This window comes from Salvia splendens, chromosome 4 (genome assembly GCF_004379255.2).
Source record: "Salvia splendens isolate huo1 chromosome 4, SspV2, whole genome shotgun sequence".
Taxonomy (NCBI): Eukaryota; Viridiplantae; Streptophyta; class Magnoliopsida; order Lamiales; family Lamiaceae; genus Salvia; species Salvia splendens.
In genome coordinates, this window is record NC_056035.1 from 29,914,660 (window position 1) to 29,933,242 (window position 18,583).

At 40.3% G+C, this 18,583-nt stretch overlaps 4 protein-coding genes across 9 annotated transcripts; 2 read left to right on the forward strand and 2 right to left on the reverse strand.

Moving 5' to 3' along the window:
- Positions 1-247: 247 nt before the first annotated feature.
- LOC121800940 lies at positions 248-757 on the reverse strand. The gene has a single exon (XM_042200428.1). The coding sequence runs from the start codon at positions 755-757 to the stop codon at positions 248-250; it is 510 nt and encodes a 169-aa protein (XP_042056362.1).
- A 5,533-nt stretch (positions 758-6,290) lies between these two features.
- Positions 6,291-7,249, forward strand: LOC121800021 (dof zinc finger protein 1-like). Of its 2 annotated transcripts, none has more exons than XM_042199560.1 (2): positions 6,291-6,718; positions 7,000-7,249. In XM_042199560.1, exons 1-2 carry the CDS (start codon positions 6,357-6,359, stop codon positions 7,001-7,003), a joined length of 366 nt encoding a protein of 121 aa, XP_042055494.1. In that variant the 5' UTR covers positions 6,291-6,356; the 3' UTR covers positions 7,004-7,249. The 2 variants fall into 2 exon arrangements, with proteins under 2 accessions (XP_042055494.1, XP_042055495.1); XM_042199561.1 differs by having other exon boundaries at positions 6,292-6,718; positions 6,988-7,249.
- A 3,426-nt stretch (positions 7,250-10,675) lies between these two features.
- Positions 10,676-16,299, forward strand: LOC121799388 (autophagy-related protein 11-like). 5 transcript variants are annotated; one of them, XM_042198749.1, is made up of 6 exons: positions 10,676-10,913; positions 11,151-12,482; positions 12,821-14,477; positions 15,066-15,283; positions 15,352-15,565; positions 15,647-16,299. In XM_042198749.1, exons 2-6 carry the CDS (start codon positions 11,539-11,541, stop codon positions 16,046-16,048), a joined length of 3,435 nt encoding a protein of 1,144 aa, XP_042054683.1. In that variant the 5' UTR covers positions 10,676-10,913; positions 11,151-11,538; the 3' UTR covers positions 16,049-16,299. The 5 variants fall into 5 exon arrangements, with proteins under 5 accessions (XP_042054683.1, XP_042054687.1, XP_042054685.1 ...); XM_042198753.1 differs by having other exon boundaries at positions 15,361-15,565; XM_042198751.1 differs by having other exon boundaries at positions 11,260-12,482.
- A 653-nt stretch (positions 16,300-16,952) lies between these two features.
- Positions 16,953-17,547, reverse strand: LOC121801367. The gene has a single exon (XM_042200847.1). It carries the CDS (start codon positions 17,438-17,440, stop codon positions 17,060-17,062), a length of 381 nt encoding a protein of 126 aa, XP_042056781.1. The 5' UTR covers positions 17,441-17,547; the 3' UTR covers positions 16,953-17,059.
- Between the last annotated feature and the right edge of the window lie 1,036 nt (positions 17,548-18,583).

An 18,583-nucleotide genomic window follows, 5' to 3' on the forward strand; every position in this document is an offset into this window, starting at 1 on the left:
AAAGGGAAGATGATACAATTACCGGAAAAGTGTCATTCTCTCCAAGAAAGGCATATTGCAAGTGTGATGGTATTGGCTTCAACTCAAGCTTCTTGCTTTCCATCCCTAAGAGGTAGAAATTGTGAACGGAGTGATCTAGGGGTCTCTTTAGCCGAGTTCAAAGCACCTACAAATTCCAACAACTCGGGGTTAGCATCCAAAATATCAAAAGAATGGGAAGAATACAAGGAATGAGAAATGCATCTCTCTAATTGTCATCCAAGTAAGAGGCCGGTGCCATTCTTCCAACACACTTATCCATCACGGTCACAACATTGCAATGTTGAAGACTTCCTCCCGGTTCCACATCATGCCTCTTCAAGGCCTCATATATCGAAAATGTCACACTCTCATCATTAAGGCGAAGTGTAAGCTCTCCCTTTGAAACATCAATCATGGCTTTTCCGGTGGCAAGGAACGGTCTCCCCAAAATAAGAGGTACAATTCTATCATCTTCCATGTCCAACACCACAAAGTCAACGGGGAATTTGAAGTCATTCACCCTCACCAATATATCTTCAACTATGCCCGAGGGGTATGCTACCGATCTATCCGCCATTTGCAAAGTAATGCTAGTGGACTTCAATGGACCAATTTTCAACTTGTTGAAGAAGGACAATGGCATAAGATTGATGCTAGCCCTTAGATCACACAAGACATTCTCCACAAAGCAATTTTCAATGGTGCATTCAATAGTGAAGCTCCCCGGATCTTGCATCTTGGCCGGTAACTTCCTTTGAATAATTGAACTATAACTCTCCGTCAAGTTAACCGTCTCATAGTGCTCTCATTTCCTCTTTTGTGAGACCACATCCTTGAGGAACTTTGCATAGCTTGGCATTTATTGAAGTGCCTCAACAAGAGGGATGTTAATTTGAACTTTCCTAAAGATATCCAAAAATCTTGAAAATTGTTCATCCTTCTTCTTTTGCATCATCTGAGGAAAAGGAAGTTTAACTTCCATGGACTTGGGAGGAACAATTGGCTCGGGCTGATCTTTAGGTGGGCTCTCCGTCGGTGTCTCCACCTCTATCCTCTCTTCTTCCTCGGGTTGCACAATATCTTCCGTTTCGGGCATAGGAGGACTCACATAGCTTGTCCCACTCCTCAAATTAATAGCCTTGCAATCCTTTAGGTTAGGAATGGTATTGCTTGGGAATTGCCCCGGTTGATGAAGTTGACCCTAGGCAACGGCGCCAAAAACTTGACTCATGCTAATTTTGCATTAAAAAGCGTCACCCACAAGTGTACGGGCTAAGTAGCATATGGCAAGCTAAAATTATCGATCATCGAAGACGAAAAGCCGGTTTGAGTATTACAATGCAACTTTGAACATTATTTAGACTACTAAAAGGGATTTTTGGTTTTCTATAACTAAGATCAAAGAACAATTAATCAAGTAAAGACAATTAACGAAGCAAGACAAACAAAGGATGGTTTTTCATACAAATTTGGAAAGGTAGGGATATGGATCCGTTAGTATGGATCACGGGTTCCCCCTATGGATCATGCTCATCTATCAGTTCTCTTGTGTGGCTAGGAAGGTCGGGTAAATTGGTTAGACCCTCTCTCGGGTGTATCTAACTCGTGGATTAATCCCTAGTGTAGGAGTCTCCTCCATACAATTCAAGATTAACTCCATAGAACAACGGACCCTAGTCATCTCTCTAGCTCATGCATCTCTAGATTACATGTAACGCACGTAGTTGTTGATTACCTAACCATTCTAATCATGCATATCTCAATGTCAATAATTAGAACAAGATATATTAAATTGTTAGCTACACAATTGGATAATAAGAGCTAAATAACCAACAAAAACCAACACAAGAGATAGATAGCATAAATCAAGGATCAACCCATGGATTCTATACAAACATCACCACATCCCTAAGGAAAATTTAGCTACTCATAGTCAAAGGTAAAACAAAAAGAAAAATAAAGCAAATCGAAGAAAACATGGATAGAAAATAGAAACTAGAACTCCCTATGGTAGAAATGATGGTGGGGAGTCTTCTCCTTCAATCTCTTGAAAGGGGAAGCTCCTAAGCCTTCAAATCCTCTTCAAAACATTGTTTTCTTGCTCGGAATCGTCGTGTAGGAGTTAGAGCTCAAATGTGTGAAGTCCCCTTTTATATCCGGAGTGAAAAGAAAGAGAAAATGGGCATCAGCAGCAATCGCCCGACCGAAAGGTCCGAATGATCAACTCTGCAATCAGTTGTTAGAATCAATAGGTCTTCAAATTGTTCATTTGAAAAAATGGAAACCCTTCTTATTGGATGATCATGATACTTCCCGAAAATGGAAATTCTTGATCAATGGAGAAACGCCCGACCGGGCGTTTTGTTGGAGGAAAAACACCCGGACGGGCGAAATCTCTGGTCTCATCTCTATTTCGCCCGGGTCGGGCGTTTTGTCTTATAAAAACGTCCGGTCGGGCGAACTTTCTGGAATCAGCCGCGTTCGCTCCGTTTTGCCCGTTTTAACCTGTTTTTACTTCAAAAGTCCAACAAACTCATTACTTCATCTAATTGATGACTAAATGAGTGAAAAGTTATAATAAACACCTTAATCCAACAAAAACATGGGTTAATCACCTCTAAAACCATCCAAAAACCATACCAACTTCCAAGTTCCACTTTGACCCATTCTTTCGTCTTCCCATCATCTGCCACCGCCGACTTACCACTGCCAAAACCAATCAAGACAATTTGACAATTAGCCTATCAAATTTTCAACATATTCATCATGTTAACACTAATTCGTGTTGGATAAGATTTCTAATTTTCATAATCAATTTGTTATGAATAGTTCCAAAATGATGACATCAAACACAACCTTTAATCAGAATTGATACCTCTAATTTTAATTTATCTTTGTTTGTGTTGTAGCTGATCAAGATTAAAAACTCATCTTCAACTATTATTGAGGAAAGACGTGAAAATTTGAAGATATTTTCTAAAACTAAGAGAGAAAAATATCTAAAATTTAGAATCATTTTATATAAGAAAATTTTATTTACGTGTGTTTATTTCCAAAAGCCTTTTAGCCCGAATAGCTCAATGGGTTAGTCTGAAATCAGGTGGATGAGGGTTAGGATTGAATATTTATAAATTAAAAAATTTACAATCCGAATAGCCTGACAATCCGAGTGGATTGGCTCGAACCCAAACAGGTTAGTCCAATTAACATCCCTAAATCCTATTGAAATGAAATAAATAATTTGCATAACCATGATATTTTAACTATTATTGATATCTAAGCCATAATTTACGAAGTTACCTCTTCTTCTTTTTTAATTTAACCACAGGTGTACCGAATCCGCCTTTTGCCGGAATCCGACTAATCCTGCTCGATCGGGGTTGCGGATTAAGGCCGAAAGTCTCCCAGCGGGTGGCGGGGTTACCTCTTATAAATATATAAAGACAACAAAATAATGAATGAAAAAGAACACTATTTTAAATAAGAAAAATAAATAAAAAATGATATGAACAGAAGAAGCTAAAACGATAATTAAAAATTCAACATAATATAAAAGATGTATACAAATTGTTTTAGATTTTAATATTTTTCTCACAAGAATTACCTATTGTTATACACCTTCACATGTCAAATTATATTTTATTATATTTTATTCGTCCCCAAAGAATAATTCTATTTTGTCATTTCAATCCATCCATTAAAATCAATCTTTTTCAAATTTTAAAAAAATTCAACACATTATTACAGTATAAATCTCTTTCTATTAATACTACCCTAATTAAAAAAATTTATTTCTCTCATCCACTTCCACTCCCAACACATGTCATTCTCATGACCTCATTTTCAGAAAAATAAAATAAAATAATTAAAGCTATAACCTACATAGCTAATTAGAGCATCTGCAACGGTGGACGGACGACGTTCGTCCGTCCGTGCCAGCGGCACGGAAGACGTCTTTTGCCGCTGGCACGGCGCTGCTCGATGCATCGAGCACATCCGTGCCAGCGAGCAGGTGACGTGGCCGGAAGTGATTGGGCAACGGCATAGCCGTTGCATTTGATTTTTTTTTAAATCGATTTTTAATTAAAAACCGACTAAAAATAAAAAAAAATATTTTCCCACTTCCCAAAAAAATATATCCATTTTCTACCGTTTTCTAGCCACTTTTAATTTTTTTTAAATTTTTTTTCCCCCAAAAATACACATTTTCATCTATAAATACCCTCACTTTAACACCAACAAAATTCACACCACACTACACAATTCTCATCTACATTCTCTCATTTCCATTCTCATCTACATTCTCTCATCTCCATTCTCAATCTTTCTTCCACTCATACAACATAACAATGTCCAGCCAAGGCGATCACCCTCCGGGCTCCCACGGTTGGAACCCCGATTGGTTCGGTTCACAACCGTTTCCTAGTCCGGAAACGGAATATTCGGCCCCTCCTCAAACCCAAAGTTCGGGCGTTCCAGGTGGCTACCGGCCTTACCCGATCAACGACCAAGATGCCCCCGAAGGGCTATACGGGTGGACACCCGAACCTAGAGCGAGGTCGACCGCCCCCTCCCAAACTCCGACTCCTCCTACTCGCGGTGTCCGCACACCGTACACTCCGGCGGAGATGGAGCAATTGTTCAAGGCGTTCTTACCAATCTCCGAAGATCCGGAGATTGGCACGAACCAATCCGGCGATCACTTTTGGTGGTGCATTTGTCGCCGGTACAATGAAAATCGGTCGGAGGGAACAATCGAGCGCAACGAGAGTATGGTGCGCAACGCCATCTACAGAGCCAATGAAGAAATCCAAAAGTTCCAGGGGTATTACCTCCAGGAAGAGCGGTCGGCGGGGAGCGGCCGGAGCGAGGTCGACATCATCAGTTCCGCCATGTCGACCTACTAATCCATGAACTACAAGGCGTTCAAGTACCTCAACATTTGGCAGGAGACACGGTCGCATCCGAAGTATAGGGGAGGCGTAACATCCTCCTCTAGCGGCTCCTCCAAACGGTCAAAGTCGGTATCCCTATCCGACGCCGGCTTCGAAGACATGGTTAGCCAACTCGCCGGAGCTAACTTGGGTAACCCCGACGCCGGCCCGAGCGGTTCCTAACGCCGACCGCAAGGAAGGAAGAAGCCAGCGGCCAATCGCCGTCGCGCAGCGACTCCATCCGGCGATGCTCCCGAACCCGCTCCCGTTCATGTTCCCGTGCCCTATGCGCCACCTCCACCCCACCAACTCGTTGTGGGCGATTTTGGCCCAACTCAATATGGCCGATAGGTCAACTATGACCCCCTCGCAACTTCGATCGCACGAGGCCATGATATTGGGCCTCCAAAAATAATTGGGAGTAGTGCCGCCGGATGAATAGTCTTCCACTGGGATATTTTTAGCTTTAATTATGTAATTTTTAATTTTTAGTATTTTAATTATGTATTTTTTATTTTTTAGGATTTTAATTATGTCTTTTTTATTTTATTTGTAATTTGAAATATTATTTCGGTTTTTTTAATGAATTTTAATATTTTAGAAATATTTTTATTTAAATTGAATAATAGAATGGTGAGACCATTGTGCTCGTCCTTACGGATGAGCACAGCTGTGGGTATTGTACTCTTGTCTAAGAGTAGTCAGAAATAGTAGCGTCGGGCCCATAACCGTACTCATTGACAAGAGCACGGTTGTAGGTGCTCTTAGATTTCAGCAGATCCCGTCTCTCCATAGTATCAAAGCAATTATATAGTGTATGTACACAAACATGTCCAGGTGCATACATCAAAACATTTTTGTATTTACTCATTATAATAATAACAATAATAATTCATCTTCAACAATTATTGACAGACTTAATTTCCATCCAAAATCATAAGTAGAGTAAGTGAGTAACAATGGTGGGAAAATCGGGTTTCTAGGGCAGTTTGCCTTTAAAATTACGTAAATGTACCCATTTTGTTATCTATTCCATAAATGGGAAAAACGCCATTCTCATTGGCGTGTTTTAAGTGAAAACGCCACCCGTATTGGCGTTTTACAACGTATGTGTCGTTGTATTGCATGTATGTTAAAAAACGCCGACGGGGTTGGCGTTTGATCGAAAAACGCCAATCCCAGTGGCGTGTTTTAAAAACGCCAATTCGGGTGGCGTTTTTCTTGCCTTCTGCCGTGAAAAAAGGCCAAAAATTATCCCAAGTTATACACGCCAATGGGATTGGCGTGTTTCAACCTTTCATTCAGGCAAACTTTCGTTCAGGCATTTCATCGAACACTTGGAGGGCAAACTTTCGTTCAGGCATTTCAACAAACAGTTGGTTCAAATCCCTAACCGACAACATGATCCAATTCCCCTCATTCACCAACTCCACCGTCGCCGCTTCTTCTCCGTCGTCGCCGCCGCGCCAGCATCTCTCCTCCTCGCTGGAGCTGCTCACGGCGGCGACGTCGGGCGGTTTCATGCCGGCGTCGGCGGATCCATACTCGTCGGGGTTTCCGATGCCGGAGTTCAAGCCGTCGCTCAACTTCTCGCTGGATGGGCTCGGGAGCGGCTATGGAAGCTTCCAGGGGGTTCCCGAAGCAAATGGGAAGCTTCTTTTTCCGTTTGAGGATTTGAAGCAGGTGCCCAACAATGCTGATCAAACTCGAGATGATCATAATTCCAATGGATTTTGGAATGGGGTTATAGGCGGTGGATCATGGTAAATTTTACTAATTTTTTTACATTTTTTTCTTTGTAGGGGTGGTGGGTGACTTTGTTTGTATTGATTTGGAAAAAATGAAAAGTAAAAAACTGACTTATAAGTATAATACTACTGGTACTACTATATATGGATACTGTGTTCTTGGGTTAATTAATTATACTACTACTACATAGTAGTATCTATGGTGGTTGTGTAATTATTATTATTATTGTTATTAATTATCAAGGATATATATGTATATGTTGGAGTTAGAAGCTTGTTTTTAGATATGGCTTCAGGTAAGGGAGATGGTGTATAGTGATAGAAGAAGAGATTGGCCTTGATTTTTGAAGGGCAATTAAGCAGCTGCATTGCTACTTTATTCTTCTATCAGCACAAGGAGAGCCACCATGGAATTAAGCCACATTTTCTTTGCCTTTTCTAGTATTATGATTTTGTATAACTCAAGTTTTTATTCAGCTTTTGTGATGGAAGATCTTGTCTTAGTTACTCTCTCTCTTTAATTTCACATATCTTCAATTTCTTCAATTCTAATAAGTTTTTGTTATCATGCATTATAGTGTGTAGTAATGTGTATCCAAACAGCCACCAACTGTGAGAGTGAGATAGACTCAGTCAAATGATTCACACAAACCATCATATACAGTAGATAGATACTGATACTATTTTGCAGATGAAACCAATTATCGAATCAAATTTCTTGTCTTCACTTTGAAGCTACTCCCAAACCCCAACTACTTGTCCATCCAAACACCTCATCATTCCATTCAGCTCATTCCACGCCACCTATTCTGCTCCAATCACAATTGCCCACTATATATCACAATAATTCTACTCAACAAGCACATCATATCATATCGTATATTTGGAATTTTCAGTGCAACATACTAGATACGGAATCAGAAATTGGAAAACACCGTCAAGTTTTTCAGTGCTATCACAATGTGAAATGTAGTCGAGAATAAAAAATCTCAGTCATAACACCAACCACTATGGCAGGACAAGCATCAGAATAAAACCATTTGTGTGATGAAGGAAAACGCCATTTGTACAATGGAGGGAAATCACAGAGATGCTACCGGTTGGCGCACATACCTACACGTCCTCGATCAACCAGTAGCTTCCACCAAATCCTGATTCACCAAAACAAGCACATAATTATGTGCAATGTATTGCCTTTCCCTACTCAATAATATATGTATTACAGAGCCCAATTCAAAATTAACATTGTTGAACGAAAGTTTGCCCTCCAAGTGTTCGATGAAATGCCTGAACGAAAGTTTGCCTGAACGAAAGGTTGAAACACGCCAATCCCATTGGCGTGTATAACTTGGGATAATTTTTGGCCTTTTTCACGGCGGAAGGCACGAAAAACGCCACCCGAATTGGCGTTTTTAAAACACGCCACTGGGATTGGCGTTTTTCGATCAAACGCCAACCCCGTCGGCGTTTTTTAACGTACATGCAATACAACGACACATACGTTGTAAAACGCCAATACGGGTGGCGTTTTCACTTAAAACACGCCAACGAGAATGGCGTTTTTCCCATTTATGGGTATGCACACAAAATTCAACAGCAACACCACCAACACGTATCAATGTATTGCTCCTTAATCTCATTGGACTGGTCCACCTTTGTATTTTGGTTGTAACAAGCAAAAGATAAGTATGAAAATACTCACTAACATTAACATATGCCTGAAGTAACTCCGAAAGAAAAGGCATAATAGTTCTTTGTAAGTCATCCAAGTTTTTGGGAATATCTACAAGACCGAATTATTGGCCATCATAAAGTGCCATCGCCATGTTTAAGGCACCAATCCAGTTCGCAGTACTTCAATTTGTTCCTTCTATGAGAGAAGGCGAGATGCAATGAGATGCTCCTGTCCAAGTATGCATATAGTATTAGTAGCACCCCTAGCATCAATACTGTTGTGATAAGCTTTCTCAGGGTTCCCAGTAAAATATATATGAATATGACGAGAAATCAAATAATTGTCCCCTCAAAAGTCATCCACAGAAAAGCTAGTCTGGTGGATCAAATTTACATCTTTAACTTTCAAACAGAGGTGAGGATGGCCAGCATCTGTGACATATGTATATTTACCTACTGTAATGCAAATTAGGCTTCAGGCAAGGTGAGAATGATAATTTTTATGCCAAGCCGACAGCTGCATTTTCAAGAGTCCACTTTTCTAGCACTTCCAACTCTGATTTTAATAGCTTAGCAACCTCAACTTCTGGTCCCAAGCAATGAAGCTTTGTCTGACGCTTAAACAAGAGCATTTTCTGGAACAAAAAATCAAACTAAAATTTGCAGAAAACAGCAATTGCTGGAAATTAACAAACTTCATTCACACATACCAGAGGATGAACTGAGAGATTGGGATATACGTCTCCATGCAACATATGGCATATAGCCCTCCCTATTGCCATCGGGTTTTGGGAATTTGAGCGTATACTTCCACAGTGAGAATGACTTTTGCCTTCGGGGAATATTCAATCCACGAGATTCAGAGAAACAAAAAATGCAAGCATACACTCAAGAGTAATAGTATAAGGAACAATAAATCACTGAGGAATGCAGCCTCCCTACGAACATTACCACAAGAGCACACTGATGCGTGATAAATATGACAACACCTTTGTCAACCATGCCACCCATCATGCTACTTATACTACTAGTCGAAACAGTGAAGCTACTCTGCGAAGAAAGCGTTGCACCTCCATATCCTTTGTTGTATAGCAGTGGAGAAGCACATACTACTCTGCTAGTAGTTTCATCTAAAAGTTTCTGAAACATTGACTCAAATTCAGTTCTGGGAAAGCTGACATTGTTTCCCCATCAATGATTGATATTTACCATAGATTTTGTATAACACATCCTATTGAGCCATGGAACCACGGAAAACCAAATCAACTTGACCACACCTTTGCTGTCACCACTAACCACACCGTCGCGCGAGCGCGTGGTGAGACAGCTCGCGTGCTGTCTCTGTGGGACGGGCGTCTTGGCAAGCTGGGGACAAGACGGGACGCTGCAACACGTCCTGCGGCCGTCTCGTCTCGGAGGGACGATCGCGGGTGCCCTAAGCTTTGTTCCTAATCTAATTTTATCATGTCACATCAATATTTATTACTCCCTCCGTCCCCTAATAGGAGTAGTTGTTTGACCGGGCACGAGTTTTAAGAAATGTAAAGAAAAGTTGGTTGAAAAAGTTAGTGGGAAAGTGGGACCCACTTTTTTATATTGGTTTTATAATAAAATGTGAGTGAAGTGAGTTAGTGGAATGTGAGACCTACTACCATTTATGGTAAAAATGAAGAGTGACTCTTAATGGGGGACGGTCCAAAAAGGAAATTAGCGACTCTTATTCGGGGACGGAGGGATTACTATTTGTTAGTTAAATTTAAAAAGGATGAATTAGGGATTGAGGGTGAAAATGGATAATACCACGTAAAGGATGACAAGAAATTTAAAGTCTGTCTTTTCAATTTCCAACAGCCTATATATGGTCAATTTATAACCTACTACTATTATTACCTCCTCCCTCTCTCTCCTCCCATGTCTCTGTTGACTTTCTCTCTCTTTTATCTCAGCTTATCTTTCTTCTTGCTTTATAATTGAAAGACGCCATCAAGGATGGCGTCTTTATATAAACACGCCATTACCTCCGGCGTTTCTAATTCACTAAACACGCCAACTCCGTCGGCGTTTTTTTTGTAACACGCCAATCATATTGGCGTTTTTTAACTTACATGTATTTCCATAAAATACGACGACATACGGTTCAAAATGGTAAAACGCCAATGCGGGTGGCGTCTTCACTAATAAAAAACGCCAATGTGGATGGCGTTTTTCCCATATATGGAAGAGATAACAAAATGGGTACATTTACGTAAAGTACCCTATAAACCCGATTTCCTCTAACAATGGTTCCCTATTCTGAATCGAATTGTTCATCTCTAAAATCAACACACAGCCCAAAGGTTAAGCAGCGGCTGCGGCTGCTCATGTTGCTGGTCACAACTCACAAGGCTCTGCCTTTTATTTCACGCAATTGTTTATTTAATACTCGAAGAAAAGAAAGAAAGATTACTTCTTTAACCATTAATTTAACCAATCATTCGTCTTCGGAGGAAAACTCCACGCCATTGCCACACTAAAGCCTATCTATTCATACACCAAGGTAGATTTTCGCACACACAACACGGCATATTGGATTACATGGGTTTTCGTGTTCAATTTGTTTTTCTTCTAGTTGTGGATTAGAGCTGATTACGTCCCCATCTCCTGTGTTTTTGGGCATTTTGTGTTTAAAAGTCTTCTTTTTTCGAGGTCGTTAAGTGGGGTTTTTCCCCCCTTTTGTTAATTTTTTTTTGTTTTGTTGTGGTGTGATTTCGACTTTTCGGTTGCTTGATTGCAGGTATGCTCGCCAATTGTGATTGAAGTTGGGGATTTGTTGAGAATAGCGATTCTGCGGTTAGTCGGTTTCGATTGAATTTTCGATAATCTGGAATATTTTATGTGCGCAGATCTCTGAGGAGCTTTTTGGATTTCTGACAAAGGAAATAGATTGTGGAATTCAAGTTTATTTGGTTGGATAGTGGTTTGGGATTGATTAGGGTTATCTTTGGAGATTTCGTGTGTGCATTTGGGATATTGGTGATAGGATCTTGTTTAGTTCTTCTGCTTTGATTAGTTCGTTGTATCCAAGCGTGTCGGGAAAAGGGGGATTGGGTTTGCGTTCTGCCGAAGCTGTAGAACAGTTAATTCTTAGGTTATATTTGTCCGATCGTGGTGGGGGCGGGACGATGAGTTCTAATGCATTGGAAGGTGTTGTTCAATTGGGGAAACTTGTGATTCATATTGCTGAGAATGGGCACTCGTATGAGCTTGACTGTGAGGAATATACGCTCGTTGAGGCCGTGCAGAAGTTCCTGGAGTCAGTGTGTGGGATACCGTTCAGTGATCAGCTTCTGTTGTGCTTGGACATGAAATTGGACTCTCAACGCCCACTCTCGACTTATAAACTCCCATCTAGTGAGCGAGAAGTGTTTTTGTTCAATAAAGCGAGGATGCGGAGCAATTCGCCTTCCCCCCAGCTGGAGCAGTGTGTCATTATTGATATCCCTGATCCCTCAGCGCCGTCCTCATCTCATAACCCTCATCCTCTGGATGATGCTTCAGATCCTGCACTAAAGGCCTTGCCTTCGTACGAGAGGCAATTTAGATATCATTTTCAGTGGGGAAATGCTATTTACAGCCGTACATCAGCTAAAATGGAAATGTGTGAGAGGCTTTTGCAAGAGCAGAAGGTGCAAGAGAGGGCGTTGGAGATTGCAAGGGGTAATTTGGATTATTTCTACAGAATTGTGCTTCAAAACTACAGCGATTTTATGAAATGCTACTCACAGCAGCACCGCCAACATAATAGCCTTTTGGTGAACTTAGGGAGGGATGTGGAAAAATTGAGAGCAATCAGACTTCATCCATCATTGCAAACCACTAGCCGGAAGTGCCTATTAGATTTTGTGAAAGAAGAGAATCTGCTGAAGACAGTCGAAGATTGCAGTAGTTCCCACAGGCAGTTTGAGAACAAAGTTTCAGAATTTAAACAGGAGTTTGGAGATCTAAAGCACAATACAGAAAATTTATTTTCTGGAAAGGCTTCATTTCTTGTCAAGGATTTGGAATTGACAATAAAAGACCACCAGCAGTTTATTAATGAGCAAAAGAGCATTGTGCAAGCTCTCAGGTCCGCTCTCTATCTCTCTTATATGAGAACACACACACAACGTATTTGGTTGGTATGGTGTGTTGGCATATAGCAGAACTATACAAAATATGTATATTGTTGGTTACTTATTTTTTTTAGTAACTTTAGATGATAGATTGTTTGAGTTTTTCTGATGCTAGAATTTATGGGTCTAATCTAATCTCACCCTTAGATGTCCACTCTCATGAGTTTTATTAGTTTATTAGTTAATAGATGTTTATTGTTTATCCAATTTCTTCATTGTGTTGTGTGCTGTTGTGTAAGAATTTGCTTCAAAAGATATTACTACTAACTAAAATATTCTATTTGTGGTGCAGTAAGGATGTAAATACCGTAAAGAAGCTTGTGGATGACTGTATTTCCAGCAAGTTGTCGTCTTCATTGCGCCCCCATGATGCTGTTTCTGCATTGGGACCTATGTATGATAGCCACGAGAAAAACCACCTTCCAAGGATGCAAGAATGTGATCGTGCAATTTCTAATTTGCTCAACTTCTGTAGAGATAAAAAGAATGAGATGAATAATTTTGTTCACAATTACATGCAAAAGATTGCATACATACAGTTTAGCATCAAAGATGTGCGCTACAAGTTCTCTGTGTTCCAGGAGGCGTTGAAGCGTCAGAATGATCAATTTGAGCACCTAAAAGTTGTGCGTGGGATAGGTCCTGCTTATAGGGCATGCCTTGCTGAAGTAGTGAGAAGAAAAGCTTCAATGAAGATCTATATGGGCAAGGCTGGGCAGTTGGCTGAAAAACTTGCTGCAGAGAGGGAGGATGAAGTTAGGAGACGCGAGGAGTTTCTGAAAGTCCATAATACTTTTATTCCTCGCGACATTTTAGCATCCATGGGGTTGTATGACACCCCTAACCCGTGTGATGTCAATGTTTCCCCTTTCGACACTAATTTGCTTGCTCTAGATTATACAGATGTAGACCGTTATGCTCCTGAATCACTGGTAGGACCCTCTACTAGGAGTGAGAAACATGGGTCTCCGAGGACTTCCCTGTCAATGTCGAATGAGGGTTCACTCTCATCTGAAGTTGAAGGATGTGGCGTGGACCTCCCAGAAAAGTATGATTTTCAGGAATTTATTGAGGGGTCAGAATTGATGGAGATTGCGGGGACTAGCAAGATGGAAGTTGAGAATGCGAAACTGAAAGCTGAACTTGCTTCCAAAATTGCCATATTATGTTCAATGAGCACCGAGCTTGATTATGGATCTTTTGATGATGAAAAAATAGAGAACATGTTGAGGAATGCTGCGGAGAAGACATCTGAAGCTTTGCATCTGAAAGATGAGTATGGAAAACACCTCCAATCAATGCTAAAGATGAAGCAAATGCAGTGTGAGTCTTATGAAAAACGGATTCAGGAACTAGAACAAAGGTTGTCTGATCAGTATCTAAGGGATAAGATTTCGGTGGATGGGGACGAATCTGCAGTTTCAACTGCAAAGATAAATGATAACAAGTTGGATGTATCAGGACTTGAAGAAGTGCACATGCCCCATGCAATGGAAGAAGTCTCTTGTGCATCGAGCTCATTGAAATTGGGGGTTGTCCCTGATCATAGTAAGGCACAAGAAGGACTAGGGGATAATATGACGGACTCCTCTATTATGTTAAATCCACAGTTGGATTCATCAATGCTAGATCTGCACCGTGATAAAGGACATCTCCATGACAAGGAAAAGAAAGACACACTGTTGTCTGATGTAGGCATGGCACTTTCTGCTAGTAACATGGCGGTCAGCATGTCTCGGCCAACAGACTTATTGTCTTATGAAACAGCTGTTCAGCCAGATTTAGGTGCTAAAGAATGTGATAGCCTTGTGATAGAATTGCAAAACGCCCTAGCAGAGAAATCAAGTCAATTAGAGAATGCAGAAACTAAGATCCAAAAATTAATGGATGATGTTTCCAAGCTTGGGAGGGAGTTAGAGATCGGTCGAAAGCTGCTCGATGAATCTCAGGTATTACTTACTGAAAAATTGAATTTTGATCCGTCGTTTACTATATTGGCACCTGATGGAAGTGGCAAGGGCTTGGGGCTGCAAGCGATCCGTCCATATTTTGTACAGTAGTTTGGTTTGAGAACTTATCTTTTCTAATAATTCTAGTTAAACTATGCTCAATGAGCAATAGGCATGGCATCTATTTGCCTTCACAAGCATTTTCCATCAACATTGAAAATATGATCAGATTACAATTTCTTAAGTCCATCCAGAAACCACTGCCTTTCTTGATTTTTAATTTTCTCTTGATGTTGCTGATTGAAGACGGAGACGAAGATTTCAGTTTGTGGCCAGCATGAGTCTTCTTTCTTAATTAAAAAAGTTGTTTTGCAATACATCCATCTTTTGAATAGGAGAAACAGTGTCAGAACTTAAAATGTTAAATTTTTTATTTTTCAATATCCATTGGGCTTCATTTACTCTTTTATTAAAGATATGAGGGTGTTGTCTGATTGTGACTAATATTTCTCTATTGATCTCAGTATATGTCTCTGTTATTAAAGTTCTACATATCTTAGGACTACTCTCTATCCTATTGTGTTGCAGATGAATTGCGCTCATTTAGAGAACTGTCTGCATGAGGCGAGAGAGGAGGCTCAAACCCATCTTTGTGCTGCTGATCGTAGGGCTTCAGAGTATAGTGCATTGCGTATCTCGGCCATCAAAACACGCGGTCTCTTTGAAAGAATGAAAAACTGTGTTTTGACATCTGGGGTGGCAACTTTCGCTGATGCTTTGCGTAGTTTAGCTCAGTCTTTAAACAGGTAAGCACTTCTGCTCACTCCTAACATTGGCATGATTATGTTTGCTTAAATGGCTTTAAATTTTACAGTGTTGCCAGTGAAACTGATGACGACGGTACTGCTGAGTTCTGTGACTGCATAAGGGTGCTAGCAGATAAAGTCAGTGCTTTGTCGAGACAACGTGCTGAATTGCTCGACAGACACTCCAAAATTGAAGCTGAAAGTGAGAAACTTACTAAAGAACTAGAAGAGAAGAAAGAGTTGGTGAATACTCTTTACATGAAGCATCAACTCGAAAAGCAGGTAACATATACTTTCTTTGATGCCGTCTCGGTCTCATATATCAAGAAATAGGACATATGATGGAAAACGATTTAATTGCAGGCGAACAAAGAGAAGATATCCTTCGGGCGGTTAGAAGTGCACGAGATAGCTGCATTCGTCCTAAAATCTTCTGGCTACTATGAGGCCATCAACCGCAACTGCCCATACTACTATCTATCCACCGAGTCTGTAGCCTTGTTCACTGATCACCTCCCAAGCCGTCCAAGCTATATCGTAGGGCAGGTCGTGCACATTGAAAGAAGATTAGCAAAGTCACCAGCCCCGGCATCACAGCAAAGCGAGCACGGTAAGGAGCGGGTGGATGTGCTGATGCTGGAGATTGGTAGCCGGCGGTTGGGGGCATCTGCATCAAACCCTTACGGTCTCCCTGTTGGCTGTGAATACTTCATAGTGACCATAGCCATGTTACCTGATACCACAATTCATTCACCTACTTCCTGATCTTGTTGCAAATTGGCAGATGGATGTGATGGAAGATACCAAGTGTAAATATATTAGTACTATATGATAATGCTGCCGAAGATGAACTCTTGTTACATTTAACTTTCATCTTCTCTTGTATAGTTACATTTTAATTCAATCCATCTCTTTGTACATAATGGTTTGGTGGCATCTCTTTTGAACTCTGTTTATTTTAACATCTCTTACCTTCCAATAAATATGATGCCAATTTTGGCGACTTTGGATTTTTAGGCGATCATGTTATTTATCAACAATAACTTTATCATAAACATTTAAAAATAGCAAAACACATATGAAGGTCCTTATATTAGATCCTATTACAAATTTTTTGTTTCATTAGATCATTGTATTAATGAATTTTGCTTTATTAGGTACTTTTACTAGTTTTTGTTCATTGGATTCTTAAACTATTGTACATTTATATTAGAGGTTCTTTGAATAAATATTTATTTAACAGACTTGTAATTTAAATAATTTTTCTGATGTTAATTAAAATTATTTATTTATTATGTTAATTCTAGGAAAATATTAGAGAAAGAAAATTAAATAAATTTAATTAATATAAGAAAAGTTGATTAAATTTTGAAGTCCATTACCATTACATAAAGATTCTACCAAATTAAAAATAAAAGTGTAAAACCTCTTAAATCAAAATGCACTATAATATAAAGATCTAACGAAACAAAATGCATTCGTAAAAGGACTTAATGAATAAAAAATTTATAAAATGACCTAATAAAAGAAAATATAGTAAATCACCACCCTTCTTTAATTAATCTTTCTCAACATAGTGAGAGATTTGAGCAAGAAGCAATAAATTGGGTCAATTATCATCCATTTACATAACTAAGTGCTTCATCATAATTGAAAAAAGGACCTATTCTTGAGCTAATATATAGGGGGGATTCTTCACGAACCTTGATTTCAGAATCCTTGCAATAAACCTTAACCAAGATTTCCCATTACAGAAACCAAATAAGTGAAGAATCGTCACGGAGATTGATATTCTTCACCTTCTGCAATTCCGTATAACAAGTTAGAGAACCTTGGAAGAGAAGCAATACGCGGAAGATGAAGAAGCAAGTCGCTAAGCGAGTCTTTTCTAGGTAGACCATGCCCAGGCCAAGGCCCGTCTGCAGAATCTACTTCCATAGCTTGCTCGGTCTTCTCATGTGTAGAATTAACAGCATCATTTGCAAGGTCAAAGTAGATATTTTTTGCAGGATCAGCAACTTGGTTACGGTTTTCGCCATCAACAAGAGCACTGGAAGATATGGCAGGATCCTGCAGCAGGCAGCACAGAGAATCTACCTTCTTCATTAGAGATCTCTCGTCCAATCCCGCCAGACAGTGAGTACTATCACTGAGCATGTAATGTCCGTTTTTTTAATTAAAGGGGTGTTTGTTTTTTGTGAATATCTTGTTTAAGATATGGTGTGGTATGTTTTATTTGTTTTACATTATTTATGGGTGTGAATATTTAGTTTATGGTTTTTGAAAAGCAAATTAATATCCTAATTAAAATTAAATCTCTCTCTCTCTCTCTCTCGGTTTCTCTCCCCCTCCCCACTACTTTCTCAACCTCCCCACTCCCTCTTAACCGATACATCATCCCCTTTCCAATCTCTCCCCACATCGGTTTTTCTCTTTTCTCTCTTGCAATTGCTCTCAACACCGGTAAGCTCCCTCTCTCCTTCTCCCTCTCGGTTCTCATCTTTTTCATTCACTCCCTCTCATCATCGTCTTGGATTCCTCAAGGTGATACCCCCCTTCGTCGTGAATCGGAGTCGTAAGAGGAAGTAAAGCTTTTTCACTACGTTGAACTATCCGGGAAAGGTAACACAAGGCCTCAACTCTCGTTTAATTCGAAAAACATGCATGTAGGACGTTTTGGGAAGGTTTAGATGCTGAATAGGTTTTGTGATTATGTGTTGTTGTCGAGCATGTTTTGTTAGTAACTGACAGTGGGTTCCGACCCCGTTTTGACTGAGCAAACGATCTCCTTTTGGTACGAAATTTTAACCGTATAAACTTGGATGTGTCTTCGGTGTGGTGTGTAAATTTCAGCTTCATTGGATGTCGTATGATTTTACTATGATTTTTGCAAGTAAACTGCGCAGTTCTGCGTGTGGTGTGTTCTGGGTGTTGTTTGTGTGTGCTTTGGGTGTGTTTCTGGGTGTTGTTTGTGTGTGCTTTGGGTGTGTTTCTGAGTGTTGTGCTTTTGTGATGTATGTGGGTGTGTTTGGCCAAGAGATGGCTCGGAGGAATCAGTGTTTGGTTCGAGAGTTTTCGTGTGTGTTGGCCGAGAGTTGTTGGGTTCAGCCTAGGGCAGATTTGTGGAGAGTCTGGAAGGGATGATCCCAGGTGTTTGGGTGTGTTTTGGGATGTAGAATGCGTGGTGTGTTTGTCGTATAGGGTTTGAGAATCGGGGGTCAGAGGAAAAGGGGTGTGAACTAGGTGCCGAGCAGACGGCCGAGGTGGTCGGCCGAGGTGCCGAGCAGGCGGCCGAGACGG